This window comes from Micromys minutus (genome assembly GCF_963924665.1).
Source record: "Micromys minutus genome assembly, chromosome: 2".
Lineage (NCBI taxonomy): Eukaryota > Metazoa > Chordata > Mammalia > Rodentia > Muridae > Micromys > Micromys minutus.
In genome coordinates, this window is record NC_137971.1 from 44735315 (window position 1) to 44756617 (window position 21303).

The 21303-nt window shown below is 37.0% G+C and overlaps 1 protein-coding gene across 8 annotated transcripts in view; it reads left to right on the forward strand.

Annotated features, from left to right (window-relative positions):
- The window catches only part of TLE4 (TLE family member 4, transcriptional corepressor), a 133150-nt gene that overhangs the window by 44151 nt on the left and 67696 nt on the right, over positions 1-21303 (forward strand). For 4 of the 8 annotated variants that reach the window (XM_080912833.1, XM_080912835.1, XM_080912834.1 and 1 more), the window contains exon 6: positions 4330-4404. The exons of the other annotated variants lie outside the window; for them this stretch is intronic. In XM_080912833.1, coding sequence (XP_080768959.1) covers positions 4330-4404 — 75 coding nt within the window. The remainder of the gene's footprint in view (positions 1-4329; positions 4405-21303) is intronic. 8 annotated transcript variants of the gene reach the window in all.

Sequence of the window (21303 nt, forward strand, 5' to 3'; positions counted from 1 at the left end):
TATTTCCTTGATAAATGATTGCATAACATCCTCTAATTTTCTCTCGGAAATTATTCCTCAGTAGTAATTATAGAGCTTTTTGAGTATTAGCTCCCCATTTTCCTAGTGTATTTAAAATTTAGATTTATCTATTTATTTTTCCATCTGTGAGAGTTTTACCTCTTTGTGTGTGTGTGTGTGTGTGTGTGTGTGTGTGTGTGTGTGTGTGTGACATGCATTGTCATGGAGGTCAGAAAAGGGTTTTATACACACTGGAACTGATGTTAGAAATGATTTTGAGCTATCATGTAGCTGCTGAGAATCAAACCCAGCTCCTGCAAGATCAAAAAGTACTCTTAACTTCTGAACTTTTTCTTCAGCCCTTCTTTGTAGATCTCAACTGTGAGATCAGGTTGTCTGTTGTCATAATCTTAATCTTGGTGTCTGCTGCATTTTAGAAACATTACACATATTTGAATGAATGAATGGATGAATGAATAGGTGAAAAACAAAGGCTTTCCATGATTCCCTCCTAAAACCTCTTTTGATATTTACGTCTTACATTTCCTTGTACTCTGTGGGCTGTATATGAATATGAAATGGGAGGAGTAATTCTTCCTGTTGTGTCTCTATAGCTAGGGATGGTGTTCATCATAAGAATTCTGATCATCTTTGTATTTCTGCCAGTATATGTCCTTCCAGTATGTACAGTAATTCTTAATTTTTTTAAGTTGTAACAATTTTTGTTACTACTTTTTTTAACACATCACTTTTTTGCCTCAAAATACTGATATGACAGACATTAGCCTTGTTATCCTTTCTGAAAAACCCGCTGCACACATAACTACTTTCTAAAAGTCTGTCTGTCAGTAGGTTGTTTGAGCCTACACAGGCTTATATCCTCTCAATTTTATGGAAGAAACATCCAATGCTTTTCTTAATATTTAAAATAATATTAAATGAAAAAAATAAAAAAGTAATTTAGTGTACAGATTTTTGTCCCCCAGCAACACCTATATTCTTTAAATCATAGTATTCTCATATATATATCATACGTTCATTTTGTTTTATGTGTAATTCAGTGGTTTTTAGTAACTCTGCAGTCTACCATAGTTGTTTTTTAAAAACTGTAGTGTGCAAGCCTCTAATGTTTTAAGGATTAAACAGACTACTTTGTTTCCCTTAAGTCCCAGTCATCCCCTTTGCTTGGTAGTGCTGCTGAAGCAGAGGACTGCTCCCTTCAGCCGACTGGCTGGGGCTGTAGTGGCTGTGTCAGTACTTGAGGTGTGTTATCAGAAAGTATTAGCTGCAAGTGGGGCTGGAGTAAGATGAGAGTGGAGCATGAAGAGATGACAGGCAGAGTGGAAACGCCTTCAGCATTCTGAGAAGGTGTGAAACACTTTATGAATTTTCTGAGTCAGGAAGCTTGTTTGCTAAAGTCGGAGAATGAAAAAAATACATATATACTTGTTGGGCCAGCTTTGGGGAATAATGTGGGCTTCTGCTTCAAGAGTTACGTTTTCTCATTTGTGATCTTTTTGCCTCCTCTTTCTGCCTGCATTTTAATGTTAATACTACCTGGTGGGTGTGTCGAGCCTGTGTGGTGATGTGCTTACCACATTGTGGAGTGAGTAATGGTAGAGTGTTGCTGGTGCTTCAGAGCTAACAGGAGAGGTGGCATTGCCTATCTTAGGAAGCTTATATTATAGAGGTGCCTAAGCAGTGAGTGTTCCATGGACTGTGAACAGAAATAGAAAGTTGAGTTCCAGTCTGCAGGTGAAGTCCAGAAACTGTATTAGCCCTTAGCCATTGCAGTCAAAGAAGACAAGCTTTGTCATGACTTCCAAGTTTATGTTAGCTTCCTAACAAGTTACTGTCAGATCTCATGGCACATCAGTAAATTGAGTTTTCTCAAAACTACTTGATTTTAATACCATCGAGCCTTGCTACCTGAGGATCTTTACCTGCCTTAGCAGTTAGGATACAACTTATGAAGAAATAGTTGCACGGTCCTGATATTAGAAAGGCATTTTGTAGATATGTTCTGTGACTCTGTCCCAGGTAATTTTTTGGATATTTGATTATTGAGTAAAGGAGCTATTTCAGTAGATAGAGATGGCAATGGTAGGAGCTTACACACACAATGGCAACTGAATGAATGCATGAGGAGAGCTACTGCTATGCATTGTTGGCAGTGTAGATGTTATCTTTTGCTTGACTTTCTTGGAAATTTTAAGCAGCTATCTTGAATGTTGCAGGGTAATAGGTGAAAAGTTTGTAACTCCTCCTGCACATAATCATTCATGGAGGGAGCTGGAGAGAGGTTAAGAGAGTTTTTCAACACTCATGAGAAAGCTTCGTAGCTGCGGTGACTCCAGCACCTGTAAGACTGCTAGACTCCTGGGGCACACCCACAGGCAGACACTCACACACACACACACACACACACACACACACACACACACACACACACACTCATTGTAAAATTGAGTGCAGTATTACATTTCAGAGTCCACTTTGCAAGTGCTGTTGCTTTTTACTACACTGAAAACACTGATAAGTTTAAAATGGGCTTTGAGCTTGGAACATAGTACGTGCTCAGTAAACATGGCATGTCATCAGACTGCCTAAAAGATAAGATAAAGTTATTACTGGCCATTTTATTGACTTGTAATCTCTATTCTAGGTTTGTGTATGTATGTGTTTGTGTCTACATACTTGTTTGTATGCACGTTATATGTGTTCATGAAAGTCAGAGATTGAAATCTGGTGTCCTTTATTCCCCATTCACCTCATTTTTTGAGATAGTCTCTCACTAAACCTGCAACTTGACAATGGTTGTACTGGCTGGTGAGGAAACTTCAGAGGTCTTTTCTCTGCCTCCCTAGTGCTGGAATTAAGAGCAAGATGTCTCGGCTGTGATGGGGTACAGTGCAGATCTACTCACTCTCTGTGACAAGCACCTTCCTGGTATCTGAGCTATCTCACTATCCATTTCAAGATTTTTATTTCAGAAAAAGAGAAAATGAATTTACTTCATTTTAGTAAATATGAAAAAGTAAGTAGACAGCTACTTATGAAGACCAAGCTTACTTCTTAGGCCATGGTTTGAAACTGAAACTCCTACAACTAAAAACAATTCACGAGTATATTATTTAATGGTTAGTTTCTAGTGAAAACTTAAGGCATTGATCTGTTATTTAACATTTTTGTATTAAGCAAAAGATGAAAACATTAATATGTAACTAATTTAAGACTGTTTTCTTCCCCACAAAACCTCCCTCTCCCGCCTATATTCAGGTCCGAAGTAGAAATTAAGTTATAGTATCATAAATGTTGGAGAGTTTTGACCTAGAAGCTTGACAGTAAGGGAAATCTCCATGTTTGTTGGCAAGGTCCTTTATGTTGTAAGCAGTTTTATAGTTGAATCATCTATTTACTTGAAATCAGTGAAGACTATGTGCTGAAATTTTATCAGAGATCAACTAACACATGTCCTTTACTTGACAAAGCTACTTGAAAGATTTCCAAAGACCAAATGTGAGTTCTGTAGGTACCAGACTCTTCATTTGTGTTTAGTTGGGGGTGATGTTTACACTGAGGGTCTTTTACAGCCATTTGTGTATGCCTATATTTGTGAATGTTCCATATAGACACTTCTGTGTTAGTTTTAAAAAAATTTACCACTATTACAAAACTTATTAATATCAGTTATTGCTTATTTTCTTGGGAAATGAATCAAGGGTGGAGAGATTTTGCTAGTAATAATGACTCTCATGTTTCTAAAATATAATTTACAATTTTAGGTTTTATTGTATTTTTAAAGTGTACATGAGGTACTTCAGTTTTATTTCCATATATGCTTGTTCAAGCACATAATTCTTCATGACAGAAATACAAACATAGACTCTTACATTTCTAGGAGAGATGGAATTAGAAATACCCTTTTGGTATTCATGCTAATACACACCTGGGAAGAATTAGTTCTTGTAGGGAATACCTAAAGAACCCTCCCCTGTAGGTGGCCTAGAGAGAGGGGTGAGTGGAGTCTTGTCTTCAGTACTGGCAGATGCTTGGTTAGAGTGCTCTCTTTGCCTGAGAATGGAGTCTGTGCAGACAGTGCGGATGTAGGTGGCATCTTCCAGGAGCACAGAGATGATGTGTACATCTGACAACTTGTGATCCTGGACATCTCTGGTAGTCATCTACCACCTAGGGGTTTGATTTGGAAATCTAGAGGCTCCCCAAAGGCTATTTTGCATGTAAACCACTTGTTAGAGGACATGTTAGGAAAAGTTGTTCTGAGTAGAAAACAAATAATTGTATTTTGTTTCTGATCTTCATTTATAGCACCAGCAACAAGTGGTGCAGGCTGTGGAACGGGCCAAGCAGGTGACCATGGCAGAACTGAACGCCATCATTGGGGTACGTGGCCTTTCCATTTTAGCTCTGATCTTAGTGTGTGTCCTTAGCTTTCTTGCTTTTCTCTTTTTAAATTTTGTTCCCACAAAGGGGCAGAAAGCAGTAGGTGACCACAGTGAATTAAGCTCTTCCCTTCAGTCTCCTGAGGCGTTTGTTAGCTTCACAGAAACTTTGGACCACAGTTTACTAATTAAGTTGGCTCCTGAAAACTCCCCTGAGGAGACTGGATAGCTCTTTCTCTTGTTTCTTTACTGTGCCAATAGTTTCTGTTGCTAAACTAGAAACTAGGGAGTGGGGGTGGGGGGTTGGGTGGCACACAGAGATAGAGAGACAGAGACACAGAGAGACAGAGAGATAGAGACAGACAGACAGACACAGATTGCTCTGATGTCACAAATGACCTCCTTTGTGATGAGTTCTAGCAGGCTATTCCTATTTGTAGGAGAAATAGGATATGAACTAAAAGAGAAGCAGAAAATTCATGGCCCAGTTAGAAAACCCTAGCTGGCAGTAGTGACAGTGGTCTTTCCCAGAACCTGCTGGATCCATAGGTTTAGGCATTCACTCCAGGTCCAAATATATCAGCTAATAAACTTAGAAACAATAACAAAGGGAGAACTCTTGTTTGTGAACAGTCCAGTACTAACTGAACAGTTTATGCAGAAGTGGAACTGACACTTTGGCACATTCAAGACAGACGACTCCACTTCCTTCTTCCTGCTCCCTCCCAAATGCTTTCTGTTGTGTATAAATTATGCACAACAGTCTTTTCTCTTTTCCTCAGTGTATCAAACACATCTTGAAATGCTAATTATTCCATTTACGTTCATTAACATTCAAATTGCTGAATGAAGATACATATGCGGGTCGCCTGATAATCAATCTGAAGTGAAGGTGCTGCTTCAGTTATGCGGGCCGGCCTTACCCAGATGGGAACTCAAGGATCACCGCACTGGCTTGGGCAGCGCCAGTCTGATTGTAGCTTCTTACTTAATGGGCTATATGCAGGTCTGTTTTCTGTCTCTGACCACTAGAAATGATAATTCCGGTAAATTAGCAGACATTGTAAATGGAGAAGAGTTAGGAAAGTGCCCCTTGGAAATGAAAGGCTAAATCAAAAGGGCTTGTGTACTCAAGAACCTTTGCCACACATTTTTTTAATGCTAGGTGAGGAGGAACAGAGGGCAGTAGAGAGAAAACATTTTATGACTTTTTCTTCTTTCTTTAGTAGAAAATAGCACTCTGTTTTTTAACTAAGAGAGATCAGTTTTAAGTTAGTCTAAGTGTAATTAGTGATTCTGCCTGCATAAAATATTTTTTGTATGTGAATGTGTGGTCATTTCAAGATAGAATGTATGTGTGTGGTTTTGCTACTAAATTATCTCTCACATGTCAAACATGATAGAACCTGCCTACAGTTGTTGCTCCATAATGTATACAGTGGCATTGTGCAGTGTGCTGCCTGAGAACCTTGCCGAGTCGTTTCAGGAGCAGCTAAAAGACAGACAGGGATTCCTACCTACATCTTATTAGTACCTGTTTCTAGGAAAACACTGCATTTTTGTCATTTATTTTTGCTTTTCTAGTTTCTAGTGACCAAGTTGTACAATGGAAAAACAAAGCTAAATCAGATCTATATTGTTTTAGATGTTGCTTAAAAATGAGGACAGATGAAAATTTAAGTAAGTTTCTTTACCTTTACCATTTCGCATAATTTTAAGGCTGCTTTATGCTACTTCATTTTGAATGGGACAATGCATTGCTCTTAGAGAAACCACTTATAAGTTGTAGCTGTTACTAATAGACATATTGTCTATACAGATTTAATTATTAAAATAAAGCCAATTTAATTTTGTAATCTAAAAGCTTACTTGAAACTAATTCAGTAGAGCTGCATGCTATCAAAGCAGCATGTGTTGGTGTTGATGGATTTTGTGGAGCTTCACACTATTCATATTTGGACAAAGAATGGAGTTAAAAATCACATAATCTGACTGTTCTGAAAAACAGATTTTACAAAGGGAATGGAGCCATTCGGGGCAATCAAAAACAGAAGAAAGCAATCTGGTTACAAACTCATGTGATGAATTCTGCTGCTGACATTTTTTTTTCTTTTTTTTTCTTTTTTTTTAAAGTATGGTGATAGTCTTCTAAAAGTAGGTTTCAGAGAGTATATGTAGGATTGTGGGATTTTAAATACACTCGTGTTTTCTGTCCTCTTGAGCATTGTACTAAGAAATGGTAGCATTAATTTTTTTTTAAACTATTTATTTGTGTGGGATGGTGGGATACTTGTGTCATGTTCGTTGTAGAGGCTAGAAGGCAACTTGTGGGAGTCATTGCTCTCCTGCCACCAAGTGGAATCTAGGGATTAACCTTAGTTTCAAAGCCTTGGTAACAAAAGTCTTTATTGGCTTAGCTTTCTCACCTTTTCAGGCAATGGTAGTACTTTGATTTGTTACCAAAATGATGACAAGTCAGGTTTAGAGTTTTTTCTTAGGTGTTAGACTTGAATTGGCAGTGAATCTCTGCACAGAAGAAATGACAGCATTTTATCTAGGAGACACAAGACCCATCTACACCACTGCAGCCTTCATTTACTTATTCCTCCATATGCACCTGCTTTATATGTATGCACACCATTCAGACAGGGGGAATGTTCTCAGATTTAATGAAATCTGATGGAGCACCTTTTAACTCTGCAATATTATTCTACCTTCATTGGTAAATGAGCCAAGCCAGTGATCCATGCAGTTTAAATGCAAAATGCTGAAGTGAGCCTGAAACCCAGAGAGGTGACTGTTCTCTTGACAATAAGCTAGTTGTGTTTAATGGAATGAAACTCAGTTATAATGATTTCTTTCACAGGTCATGTTCAGTTTAAAAGTTTTGATAGATTGAAATAAGTTAAATATCATTTTATCTTTTAGTTATAAGAAAGAAACCCTGAAAATTTCCTTTTGTTTTTGTTTATGATTACAAACATTTTGTAATTTTTTGATTTCGTGTTCCCATTTAGCTTTTCTTTGAGCTATCCCAAATGGGCTGGAGGGACTATTATGTATGTAGTTTGGTCCTGTCATGTGTCCTACTAGCCACTGTGTTTTTAAATTAGAATCTCTGTGAGATTGCACTGTTGGAACAACACACAAATTGCAGTTTTAAATCAGTAATATGATCTAATTAGAAATGATGTTTTCATTTCCTGTATTATTAAATTGAGTCATCTGACTATCTTAAAATGCTTTTTAAATCCATTACACTATATAATCAGTACATGCTGTGTGAATGTGGTTATGCTTAATAAAGGAGGCTAACGTAGACTCATAAGAATTTCAACAAACTTCTATTAAGAAAAAATTTCTTAATGTGAACATTAGAGGAAAAAGGATTCAGCTTATGAAAATAGAAAATGTACTTAAAAAAAATTCCTGGTCCTCATTTCTGTGCTAACTTTTTAAGGGGAAAATGATATAAATGTAAGCATTAAAACACCCCATCCCAATAACCTTTATGAACAGGTATGCCATGGTGTTGCAGGAAAATGCAGTTTAGCACTAGAAACGCTGAACCTCAATTTTTAGCAGTGACATTTTAATGATAGGAAGTCTGCAAAATTATTTGCCATCAATTGTGAAGGCAATAACAAGCCTTGGTGGTTTTTCACACTTTCTGTGTTAAGTGCTTTCAGAATGACAGCGTAAACTGTGTTAGAGAACTCCAAGGAAGGAAAACTGATTAAAATGTTCATGCTTGAATGGTGCTGATGGAATAGTTCATTTGGACTTTCTCTACCTCCTGCAGCTCAAGCTGAAATATTAAAATTCAGTGGATTTAAATCTCTCTCCTCTCAGCTCAGGAAAAAAACATTACATTTTAATAGGTTTTAAACCCATAATTCATTGGTTTGGAGCAGCACTATTAAATCTACTTAAATATTACTTGTATTACTAAAGAAATGATTTAAATGCCTTTGCCTTTTTACTATCCTATGTGTTTGAATTATTTTTTTAAAGAGGCAATATTTACTGTTTCTATTTTCTGTCTTAACACTTTGTTGTCCTTGTTGTATGATTGACCCTTACTTAGATATAAATTGTGTGCTTATTTTTCTGCTGACCCTCATAGTGTGTGTGTCAAAGAGTATGCATTTGTTTATTTCAGACTGACATTCTAGAGCGGAGTCCCACACAACAATTTTAAAAATATGTTCCTTCTTTGCCATTATAAATTCCAAAACTGGCATTTTATGTTTTGAATGCATTGGGATGGAACATTGTGATAATTTCTCATACGTCTTTTAAAGTAATAAGTCTTTAGATAAAAACCTTAAGGTCATAAATGTATAGGATGTATGAAATAAGTGTACATCTGACTCAGAATTAAGAGCAGTAACTATAGAGAACCTGAGTGGCTTCTTAGGATCATCCATATTAGGCAGCTAACAACCACTTATTACTACAGCTCAGGGTGGTCCCATGCCTCTGGCCTTCAAGGGCTCCTACACTCACATGTACCTTGAGGGAGGAGAAAAGGAGGGAGGGAGGAAGAAAGGATCACCAAGAACTCACCTGAAGCCCAGAGGCAGACCAATACAAAAATTCAAGTATCTTGGAGATTTTGGCTGAGAGGTAGCCAGATCAGATTAGAGGATTAGAATAGAATTATAATGCCTAGTTATTGTGCTTTTAAATTGTAAATAAATCTTAGTCTTTCTGTGTTGTTACTGGGGAACTAGCTAGGATAAAGAAAAACAGCTGCTTTATTAATTTACATCATACATTTATAGTAATATTGTTACAGTATTATTCCTTTTATAAGAATTGTATGATGTTTATACTGGTGAATACATAATTTCCAGTAAGATAAACTTTGAGATAAAATGAAAAGCCAAAACATAGTAAATATCCAAGAACAGTTTTTATTTCTTTATTTATGTTCAATAACAAACCATCAAAAGCCTTAATTTGTTTTGCTGTTCTTCTATATTGAGCATGGCTATCACCCCACACTACTGAACTTGTTGTTCCTGGTCCCTCTTATTCCATTAACATATTTCTCTATATGTTGCTGCCATAGTTTGAGGGTGCATTTAGGGAGGGCTGCTTTCCTCTGGTGCTTTGTACAAATTGATCCTTTAAAGAGTCCCAGCAGGATGGCACTGAGTTGCCTACCATAGCTGCAGACTTTTCCCAATCCCTTTTCTTCAACACCAACATCACTGTTTAAAGAGTACAGCAGCTGTGTGCTAGCCTTTCCTTAATTAGAATTTGTATCATCCTCTGGATTTAGCTTCATAAATATCAGTTTGTGGATGGGTTTTATCACATAGGGAGATTATTGGGTTACATGCAAGAATTGTGACTCTTTTCTGATGTCAGATCTATGTGTAAACATTCTTTAGCAACTCATTTACAACTTAAGCTACTTTGAAAATATAAGCAAACCTATGGGCAGTCATTTTGGTTTTTCTCTTTAGTCTTTACTATTGTTACTTTCTTACTGCATATGATATGAAACTTTAAAGTGAGCTATAAAGTAGATATGTGTTTTCTCAGAGACTGCTATTTCAACTTGGTTATTGTCTTCTCTGAATAGTTTGTCTGGAGCTTAAAGGCTTTGGAGACCAAGACTTCTTAAAACTGTATTTTCAACCCCTTTCATTGGAGGCATTTTTATGTAGTTCTGGATAAGAATGCAGAAAGCATTTGCTAATAATAAATCATAAAGAAATTCATCATAAATTCTGTGTGTGTGCATGTATATCTATGTATATAGTTTTACTAATTAGTAAGCTAAAAGCAAATTTACATACCAGTGAGATACATATGCTTATTTTTACATAAAGAATATTGGCTATGTATTTGATAATATAAAATATAGGGCAGTTCAGAGATTTTCAGAGTTGATCAATATTCTGATTTTATAATACTTAGTGCTCACAACCCCACTTCACATCAACAGAACAAAATGATCACATAGGGAGACTTTCAGAAACTATTGGAGTCTTCTAATTCCAAACAGTTTACTTGGTGATTATCTCAAGTCAGCAACTCGAACAGCTAAGAGCAGAAAATTTTGTATGTATAGTAAAACACTGCAATTTGTAGCATACAGCAATCTTAATTATGAGCTGAAGTGTTTTAAGTGGTCTTTACTGGTATTTTATGACTTGATGTGTTTAAAACTAGGGGTGCAGTACAATTCCATGCCACAACACAGGAGAGCACTGCCAGAAACAACTCTGGTACATAATGCATTTTAAATTTTAGTTATTGCTTTTAGAATCATTTATTGTGGTCATTTGCTTATTACTTTGTTTATATTTTGTTTGCACTCACTGTTTAAGAAGCTTGATTGTGGGTTACGCTGGGGAAAGGGCACTATGCAGTTGTACCTGAGCCTTATGCACTTATAGGGCTTTGCTTATATATGAGCTGTGATGATGCTTAAAACTAAAGCAGTTTTGCATCAAGTAGTTCAGGTAGTTTATGTTGATTCTCTGCTCCCTTTTCCCTTTTGAAAAAAGGAACTGCAGCATTGAGTGATGTAGTCATAATTCAGTCTTTGTGCTGTAGTTTGCTGAGACTCTTAAGAGGCTTTGATTTCTCTTCTCTCGTAACAAAGGCTCTCATATTTAAATCATTTTCAGCTCAATTTTCACTTCATAGCTCACAAACTTCCTATGTTAGGGCTATGATTTCTGATTTGTTGCTCGTGGTGTGTATTCAATTAATTTTTATTAGAAAGCTTCTCAATTAGGAAGCCAGTCAATTTATCTTCTCTCCAAACTGTTGATAACCTGAAATACAAGAAGTATATATAAGAAATATTTTTCTGTTTAAGGAGGAACTTTACTTCTTTCTCTTCCCTCCCTCTCTCCCTCCATTCATCCCTCTCTTCCTTTGTCCCTTCTTTTTACTAATAACGGCATATGTATAGCTCACTTTAAACTAAGCAGTGTCACCAGAGTTGTAGAAGTTGTTTAGGGTTGGGTACCCAATGGAGCTTAAGGCCAAGCGGGCCCTGGGATTCCCACTGGGAGAAAGGCCACCAAATTTGCTAGTCTGAACTCGACAACTTGTCCATAGTCTGGGTTCACTATTACACAGAGAAAGCAGGTTTGCTCAAATTAGCTTGTAAGTTGGCAGTTCACAATTTTTAATCTCTTTATTTGTATATATGTGTATATATACATTTTGTATGTGTACGTATATTTGTATATGTGTATTTTGGCCCTCCACTTTTCTCCGATGACTTCTCATGGCACTTCTCCATGCAGCATCACTGGCTGCCATTCAGAAGGCTTATTGCTTATGGGCTCAGCCTGGCTTTCGTATCCCTCAAGAAGTTGAGAGCAAACATGGGCTCTCAGTGTTACTGTTTGTGCATGACTCTTAGGACTTTGGGAAAGTTGCAAGGACCTTTAATCTGACCACTTGGAATTTCTAAGAAGTCACTTTTAAGTTTCTTCTACCCAAAAGTGCATTTGTGTCATCAGTGCTGTCTTGAAGGTCTTTGTGAAAAGATAGAGCTCTTGAGCACTGAGAATAAGTTAGTTCCCACATATTTCTGTTGTCAACTCAGCAATTTCTCTGGTGCCTTCACAATACCTTGCTCAGTGTTTTCATTTCCTCAAGTTACACCTATATCTTATTTAGGATTTGGGAATTGTTTAGTTTTCTGGCTTTACATTCTACTGCACAAATCTACTTTAACACATCTTAACATTTTTTTTCACCACCACTGTCCAGCCCTAATTTCTTTCTTTAAAGATATTTTTTAATTTTTCTGGCTTATTTATTTTATTTAATATATATGAACATTTTGTCCACGCATGTCTTTTGCACCATGTACGTCTATGCCTGGTGAACACTGAGGTCAGAAGAGAGCATCAGATCCCCTTGAGTTGGAGTTATGGATGATAGTGGGCCACCAGTAGGTGCTGGGAATTGAACATGGATTGGTCTTAACCACTGATCCATTTCTCCAGCCCTACATGTTTTAGTTTCAATAAACATTGTTTTGGAAGGCTCAAGACAAAAATGAGGCTGTAAGCATCACTGAGAATTAAAAACACTCATGTGCTCTTTCTATATTTGTAGATAGGTTTTAGATACCTAGAATTAAGAATTCAAAAATACATGATCATTATTGACATTTAATGTTCTCTGAAGATTTAGTGAGGGTTTATGAATTTTGACAGCTGAATATAATTTTAGAGTTGCTACCACATTCAGGAAGCAAGCTCTCCCCTACCTTTACTCCCCTTTTTTAGTTTCGTAGACATTTTCTTTTTCTGCTGTATCTCCTCTGGAATGATAGTTGTTTTTCCTCAAAGTGAGCTTGCTGTATTATGTACTGTAAGTGGACTTGTTATCATGTGGCCCTTTAAATGCCTCTTCCTTGAACGTAAGACCTTGGAGACTTGGCCATGTAAAAGTAAAGGTGCTGGGTAAGTGATAAGCTGTGTGCCAGTGACCCTGCTGTTCTTCATTCTTGCTGAGAGGTAGGTCTAGGGAGCCTTTGCTCTTTATCTTCACCAGCACTTGGGGAACATAGCTTTTTAGTTGGTGGTACTCCCTGTGCATTTTTGTTCTGTTTTTTTCATAAATGTTATTGATTATCTTAGGGTTTTCATTGCTGTGAAGAGCCACCATGACCAAGGCGACTCTATAAAGGACATTTTAATTATGGCTGGTTTACAGGTTCAGGAGTTACTTCCATCCATTATCATCAAGTCAAGAGCATGGCAGTGCCCAGGCAGACTTGGGGTTGGAGGAGCTGAGACAGGAGAAGACCGACTTGGAAGCATCTGGGGTGGAGGTCTCAAAACTTGTTGGTCTTCCAACAAGGCCACACCTCCCAGTAGTGCCACTCTGTATGAGGCTAGTATATTCAAACCACCACAGTGATGCTGTCCTTTTTATGTAGGTTGCTCTCTCTATTATATTCAAAAAACATCTAATGAAATTTTTATCTTTTTCCTCTAGTCATTTATAAATTTTGGTTGTCTTTTAATATTCTAGATATTAAATATTTAATGTTTTTGTTGCATATATTCACTGAGCATACACTTGTTTTTTGAGACAAGATCTTAGGAAGTAGTCAAGACAAACCTCAAACATGAATCACCCTGCCTCAGCTTTCTTTCTGAGTTCTTATGTAACAGTCATGAGCTGCTATGTTTAAAAGCACACTTTTCTTTTTTTTAATTTGAGATAATTCCATCTTGATAATTGGTTTTTTTTCTTGTGCAGTTTTTACTTTATTATTGTCTTTAAGTAATACTTAACTCATCACAAATAGGTTTTCCTTGATAAGTTTTAAGTTTAGGTTTATGATCCCATTTATTTTTGTTAAGGTGGTGGGTTTTATTTTGTTTGCTGAATGTACAGACCTTTTGTTAAAGGTGGTGTCTAATGTAATTTCTATCTTACTGCTCCAGTCCTTTATAACTGCTTTCTGATAATGATGGGACTTTTGGGTTTTGATTTTTGGGGTTTTGTTCTTGTTATTCCTTTATTTCAATTTGCAGACCAAGGCTTCAGTGATCTCTGTCTAAAACGTAAATCAGATCTCATTGTTCCTTTATTTAAAATCTTCAGGCATTGATGGTTTGCTTAGGAAAATTTCTAAGTGAAATCTGAATATCTCACAGGGCCTACAGACTTGACCCTGACCCCACCAGCACCCCATCTAACAGTTGTTAAGCAGCTCTCTCGTGTTCTTGGTGAGACTTGTGGAGCAGCTCTTCTGTCCTCCACAGTGTCCTTTTCATGGCCCAATGACGGTTCTTAGTGCTTTTCTTCAGATGGTCATTCAGATGGCCTTGCCTCAGGAAGGGCCTTCCTAGCTGGCAGCCCTTTTCCATGTGCCATCCCTTTAGTCTCTGTGCCATTAGCCTCTCTTCCTTTCTTCATAGCACTTAGTATTGATTTGTGTGTGACTTTCTTGTCTTGTTCGCTTTGTAGCCTCAGTGCCAAAGCATTTGGGTATCTCATTTTTTCAATAAATGTTTATAGAACAAATATTAAGCACTATTTAAAAATATGGCTTATAATATTTAATAAATGTATAGATGCTCTATATTTTGAACTGTTATTTGACCTTTTCCCCCCTACTTTTCAAAAATTATTGAGCCAAGGTAGAGAGGAAATGTAGATTAGTAGGAAATATACAAATCTCAGTGTCAGATCTTACTAACGTCATTTAAGTTTTCTATTCTATAAAATTCAAGGCGGGAGTTGATAGCCACTGATTTGTCTAATTTAAACTTTAATCCTACTTTAATGATTATGGAATTTTTATTTTAAAATTTAGGTTCTTTTTTCACTTTAGTTATTTCTCTAGATTGATTACAATTCTAAGCTTTTATTTTTTACCTCAGAAATTTACTAGATAATTGTTTTTTGTTTCAAGCACTATGCTAGTAAGCATTTACATGTGTTTTGTTTAAATTTTACATTACCTCTATGTAGAACTAGTCATATAACAATGAGACACAATGGAGAAGTAACTTCTGTAAGGGTTATACAAGGAGGAAGGGGCAGAGACAGGTTCTCTACTTCTGTTTGCCCGAGTACTGTCATCCTTTATTTGTTCTCTTGACTGCACTCCCTTTTACAGGGAGCATATTGTCTTTATCTTCAAATACATTATCAGGGTGGCTCAGGGCTCAGTGTTGGGAGGGAAGTGGGATGAATGTGATTGATACATATACTAATTAGATAGCATGAAATAGCTGATTTATGTCACTTTCATAGATTGGTTGCATTGTCTTGACTCATACCATGTTTCTTTTTGTCTGCTGAAGTTATTTACTCTTACATGTAAGAATCAAAAGTACACACACATATATATATATATATATATATATATATATATATATATATATATATATACATATATATATACACATATATATACAACACCAATAAGAAGACAAAGGTCTTTTGTCTTTTGATACAAAGGGTCTCATAATGCAAATGATGTCTGAACTTGTGCTGAAAGGACTATGTAACAAAATGATAGTGGATGAAGCAATAAAACATCATGGATATATGCACACAGAGTGTCTACGTCTCTAGAAGTTTAAGGGCATTGTTGGCATGATGTTTTTGTGAACTGGGTAAAGATTGTCTTAGTATTATTCAAATGCTGATTTCTGTGCCTCAAAAAGTTGTTATTCACATGGCTGCATCGTGTCTTGTAAACTCTCCATCTACCAGCTTCTGATTTAATAAAGAGCTAACCATCCACGAGCTGAGGCAGGAGTTCTAGGGAGAGACGAAACTCTGGGAAAGATTCTGAGGGGAGGGAAGTCTCTAGTCAGAGACTCTCCAGTCAGCCAGAAACTGAGTGTGGGAACAGACGAAGAGGTAACTAATAGGCCACACAGAGGGACAAACAGAGATGAGTTGGTTGAGGGTGTGCTAAGCCAAGGATAAACTTTCATAATTAAAAGATCTCCGTACTCTTATTTGGGAGCTGGCTGGTTAAGAAAATCACATTATAGGGCATTGAAGAGTTTATTCAAAATTTGCTAATCGGGAATTTACAATTAAGTTTTTGCAAATATCATCTAGGGAGTTAGAGAAGGGCTTATTAAGGACTGGTGGTTGTTAGCTAATTGTAAGCAACGACGGAAGAAGTGGGTAACTGAGGGAGAAGGACTAGGCCAAGGCAAGTCAGTGAGAAATTGTATTAGAATTTCTCATTGGAATTGCCTTATGGTTTGAATAGTTCTTTCCTGAAATTATACCATTGTTTCATTGTAAATGTTGTTCCTCTTTTGTGGTTCCTTTTTCTTGTCTCGTGTTTCTATGTTGCTTATAAGTAGCAAATACTTTGTGAGATAAGAGTAATTAATACTCAAACTTAAAAAGCATTGTTGACCTAATAGGAGTAAGAGCTACCTCAAGAAAAACTCAAGATGGATCACTCTTGGAAACTTTTAAAGGTTTATTATGCGTCTTACTTTATTTTGTTAGTGGAGCCATAAAATAGGAGAGGTGATCTTAGGTCAGATTTGTCTTCTGAGCAGCAAGGCTCACACTTAGGTGCCAGAGCAAAGGGGTGCTTGTCACTATCATCATCATCATCATCATTTTCCCTGGTATGTTTCTGAGTTAACTCAAAGCAGTTTGTAGATATAGCTCTGCACAAATTTTATACCTAGGAGAAGAAACCATTGAGGGTAAACAAAGCAAAATACCCTTCCAGTCTAAGTTGCTTATTGTTACTTGGACTGAAAATTGGGAACTTGCTAGAATGATTAAGAGTAAAGAGAAATGGTAGCTCTCCATTATAGCTGGGTTTCACCTTCTACATGCCTTGTCCTCCTTACACATAAGTAGGCACATGACCTATTGAAGTTACTAAGATATAAAGAAGTGTGTTTCCTGATTTATTTTGGTTTTCTTTTCATTTATTGGATATTTTCTTTACATTTCAAATGTTACCCGATTTTCTGGTTTCCCCTCCTGAAACCCCAAATCCCACCCTCACCCTTTGCCTCTATGAGGGTGCTCTCCCACCCACTCCCTCCTGCCTCCCCACCCTGGCATTCCCCTACACTGTGAAGGCTTGATGCCCCAGGACTAAGGGCCCCTCCTCCCACTGATGCCCAACAAGGCCATCCTCTGCTACACATGTGTCTGGAGCCATGTGTGCTCTTTGGTTGGTGGTCTAGTCCCTGGGTACTCTTTGGGGGGGGTTGGTTGGTTGATATTGTTGTACTTCCTATGGGGTTTCAAGCCCCTTTGACTCCTTCAGTCCTTTTCCTACTCCTCCATTGGGGACTTCTTTCTCTAGTCCAGTGGTTGACTGTGAGCATCCGCCTCTGTATTTGTCAGCCTCTGACAAAAGTGTGTTTTCTTTAACAAAAGATGTTTTCTCTCCTTTGGAGAAAATGTCTTGCTGTCTTCTTGTTAGGAGAAATAAAAAAGTTATTTAGACCACTTTTATTGGGTATACTATAACTTAAAGAGTTTTAATACTATGCATTTATGTTTATATTAGTGAAAATAGCCTGAATATCTAGTTACTGGTAACCATGTAAAAATTCTTATATGCATTGAAAATATACTGCATACAAGTATGATATTAGTGTTTACTTTGGCTGAAAGGATTAGTCTTGACTTTTATCTCTTCATTTGTAATTGCAAAACCAGATAAAATTCTATTCCTTTTCTGCTCTATGTAATTGCTTTGATCTGCCTGGTTATATGAGGTCCAGTTTTACAAGGTATCCTGAATTCCCTAAATTACTCTTAAAATCCAGCCCACATAACCACATCTTTAGAATTGTCTTCATAAAAAGGTTCCTCTTTTTCATGCTTCACTGCCACAGCCCTTATCCCAGCACTTATCCATTTTGGTTTGAGCCCCCGATTTATTTTTAGCTGTTTTTGTGATGTTCATTTTTGTTGCTTTCAGTGTGGTCTCTGCATGGTATTCTAAACTTTAAATAATTAAATACTTTTTTGTTTTATCTTAAAATAGTTCTTTTAGGCTATGCTTAAGCAAGGTTTATTTTTTAGCCAAAATTCTATTTGTTTTTGAACTGGTATCAGGATTATGAGCATCTGTTGGTTAGATGTTAAAAACTCCTGTTCCACTTTCTAGCTTTTCTTCTCATTTTCTGTAAGGTGTCAAGAATACTTCGAGCTTCTTATGGCCCATTTAAGAACTTTAAGATTTAAAGTACTCAGATGTAAGGGCTGTAGAGATGGGTCAGTGGTTAGGAGGACTTTTTGCTCTTGCAGAATACCTTAATTCTTTTTTTTTTTTTTTTTTTTTTTTGTGCCTGTATCATGGCTCACAAGTTTCTGTAACTCTAGTCTAGGGGATCCTCTCCACTCTTCTGGTCTCTATTCATGGTGTGTGTGTGTGTGTGTGTGTGTGTGTGTGTGTGTGTGTGTGTGTGTATATATATATATATATATATATGTATGTATGTGTATATACATACATACATGCAGCCTAACACATACACTAAAAACAAAACTTTAAAGTACTCAGACATTTCATTAAAAGAGTAAGCAAATAAGAGAACTTACTAGATGCCAACAGCTTGTTAAGGGTAGCAAATTGTTTTTTAGGGAAAAATGGCAATTTAATTCCTATATCTCCTGATCTGCAATAGTCAATTTTTAGAGGTAAGAATCTTAAATTTTCAAAAAACTATCATAAAAGCTCAAATTATGAGAAAATGATTAATAGTTTTTATTATTCAGTTAAGACAAACACATCTGTTTTTTCAAAGGACACCTTACAAAATGAGATGACAAGTCAGGAAGCAGGTAAAGGCACATAACCAGATAAAGCATAAGATCCTGAACATACTAGTTACGCAGCCCTTGGTAGCCAAGTATTGTAGCACATACCTTTAATCCAGCATTTGGAGACAGAGGCCGGTTGATCTCTGAGTCCAAGGCCAGCCGGTGTGCATACCTAGTTCTAGAAAACCCAGAGCTACGTACTAGAGAGACTCCCATCTCACAACAAAGCAAAAGAACACCGGAACTAAAAATGCTGATTCTTTATGATATGAGTTTGAGTACTTTAAAGTCTTGTTTTCTTTTATATATTTATAAATATATGTACATATATGCACAGCACACAATGGTGAAACAAACATAAGCTGTCAAAATTGTTGAGAAGCAAGCTACCTAGAGATAGCATCTAGTGTTCCTTCTACCTCTCAAATTCCCCGATCAGATTCAGGGAACTTGATATATTTATGTTGATGTGTAGCCATGTTCAGATTGTCCAAGTAACTACAGAAAGCTTTCTCATCACATCCCTCACTTAATGACTTCAGTAACTAAAACTCAAAGTCATAAAGTCAGTTTGAGGTTTTAAGTTTAATACCTTAAACCTTCATTATTAATCTGCTTAGAATTAGATTCCCTAGTAAAGCCTAAAACAATTGAGGAGGAAAAAGTGGCAGCACAATTTCCAGTGGGGAAGGTTAATACCACCCCCCCCCCAAGTGTTTGGGAAAAGGACACAAGCACCATGTTGGGTCAGAATAGCAGGCCAAGGAGATGGGTGAGGAATATAAAATTTTCAGGCTGAAACACAGAGGAGCTAAAAGGGAAGGGTCTCCTGACCGCAGGTAGAATTAAGAAATCTCACAGAAATAAACTGCTCCTTGTCCCTGAGGAGATGGTTACCCTTTCCATTCTGATGTATACATATGGATGTCCAACCTAACATCTTTCTCCCTGTAGCTAGAGTGAAATGTCCTAGAACCCCATTGCTCATTCTAGTAAGTTTTGGTGAACTACAGATGTTTTCCCTCCTTTTCTTCAAGTATTGAACATCTCAAAAGTGAGTATTTCACCATTAATACTTACATATGTATCTTAAGTGGACAGGATTGTCTTCTGTGTTGGGACAGTGCAGTTAGCATATTCCTTTGGCCACTGTGAGAGCATGTTCTCCCCTCAGTGCAACTGCCCATAGCATGCCTCTTAGTATTTTTGTTACACTGTTTTTTTTTTTTTTTTTTTTGGCTGCATTTTCCTCCAATTTATGATTTATATATAACCATTGTTCTTTTTATCTCTCTTTAGTCTTGTCTTTGAAATAGATCTCAAATCACTTTGCTGTATATTTTGTTTACAGTTCAAAGATTTTAGACTCGTGGAATCTTCCGTATTCTGGATTTGTTTCTAATTTTTTTCCAAGGATAAAAGCAGGTTATGGTTTTTGTTTTGTTTTTAAGTAGGAATACTACCAAAGTGGTGTTATATATTTCTAATCATCACATTATGGGGAAGTAATCTATGGAGTGATTCTTGACCTTTTTTAAACAACTTTGTACCCTATAATTTTATTATGTGTTTTGAATTAATTCAGAATGAGGAAGTAATTTTCATTTTAAGTTAAAATCTTAGGAAAAAGAGCTTCCCTCCTGTAGTGGCCTTATCATAGCAGTAGAAAAGAATTGATACACATTCCCTTTGTGTGTGTGTGTGTGTGTGTGTGTGTGTGTGTGTGTGTGTGTGTGTTTTGAGAGGGGTAGATACCCATTTTCAGAAATAATGACAGGTATAATATTCACAGCTACTTTGGGAGGTAGATTTTGTGACTGTCCCACTTTTACATAGGAAACAAGCTTGGAAATAACCAGGTTACTGATTCTTGTACACTTTGTAATGCTTCTGGAATAACCTCCTTTCTTAGACCCAGCCCAGTCACATAGTTAGGAGATAGATTAACAGTGCTTTTCACCATTCACTTTGAACAGTTGAAGTCTTTTCACCATTCACTTACATTACCTCTGTCCAGTTCATAGCTTGGTGCTTCCTTCTGTCTCCTTAAGTCTGTTTGAGTCTGCCTTTCCTGTCTAGTATAATGTCTTCTAGCTAGATCAGATCATCAGGTCAGTTTATGCTCTGTGAGTGGCTGGTAGGGATGTCTGTATGCTCTGGTGCCAATGGCCTCTGGGTTTGAGAGTGTGTATACCTGGGAGCCTTTCTTTTGTGTCATTGACACAAAGTGTCTGTACTTCTACTTTTCTCAGGTTACCAAGGAAGGACTGTGAGAATTAAAGAAACAAACAATAAAGACTATGTTGCAGTCCTTTATAGGTCTCTTTTAAGCTGTTGTGGGGCAGTGTCCTTATTGCCAGTGAGTTTGTTCTTCTCATAGAGTTGTCTGAATAGATTTCTTGCTCTGTAGCAAAGCCACCCCGCCCCTTATTCTCTTTGCTTTGCTTTTGGAAAACCAAGATAAAAGGGAGCTAGGGGTGGGGACAATATATGGGCACTAAGAGTATTGTTTCTAATGAAGATGTATGTTTGAGAACTTTGCTGTTGAGAATTTGGTAGCTATGAAAGGTGGAGTAATGAGCAAGGAAACCTTGCCTGGCTTACAGGGATGGGCAGA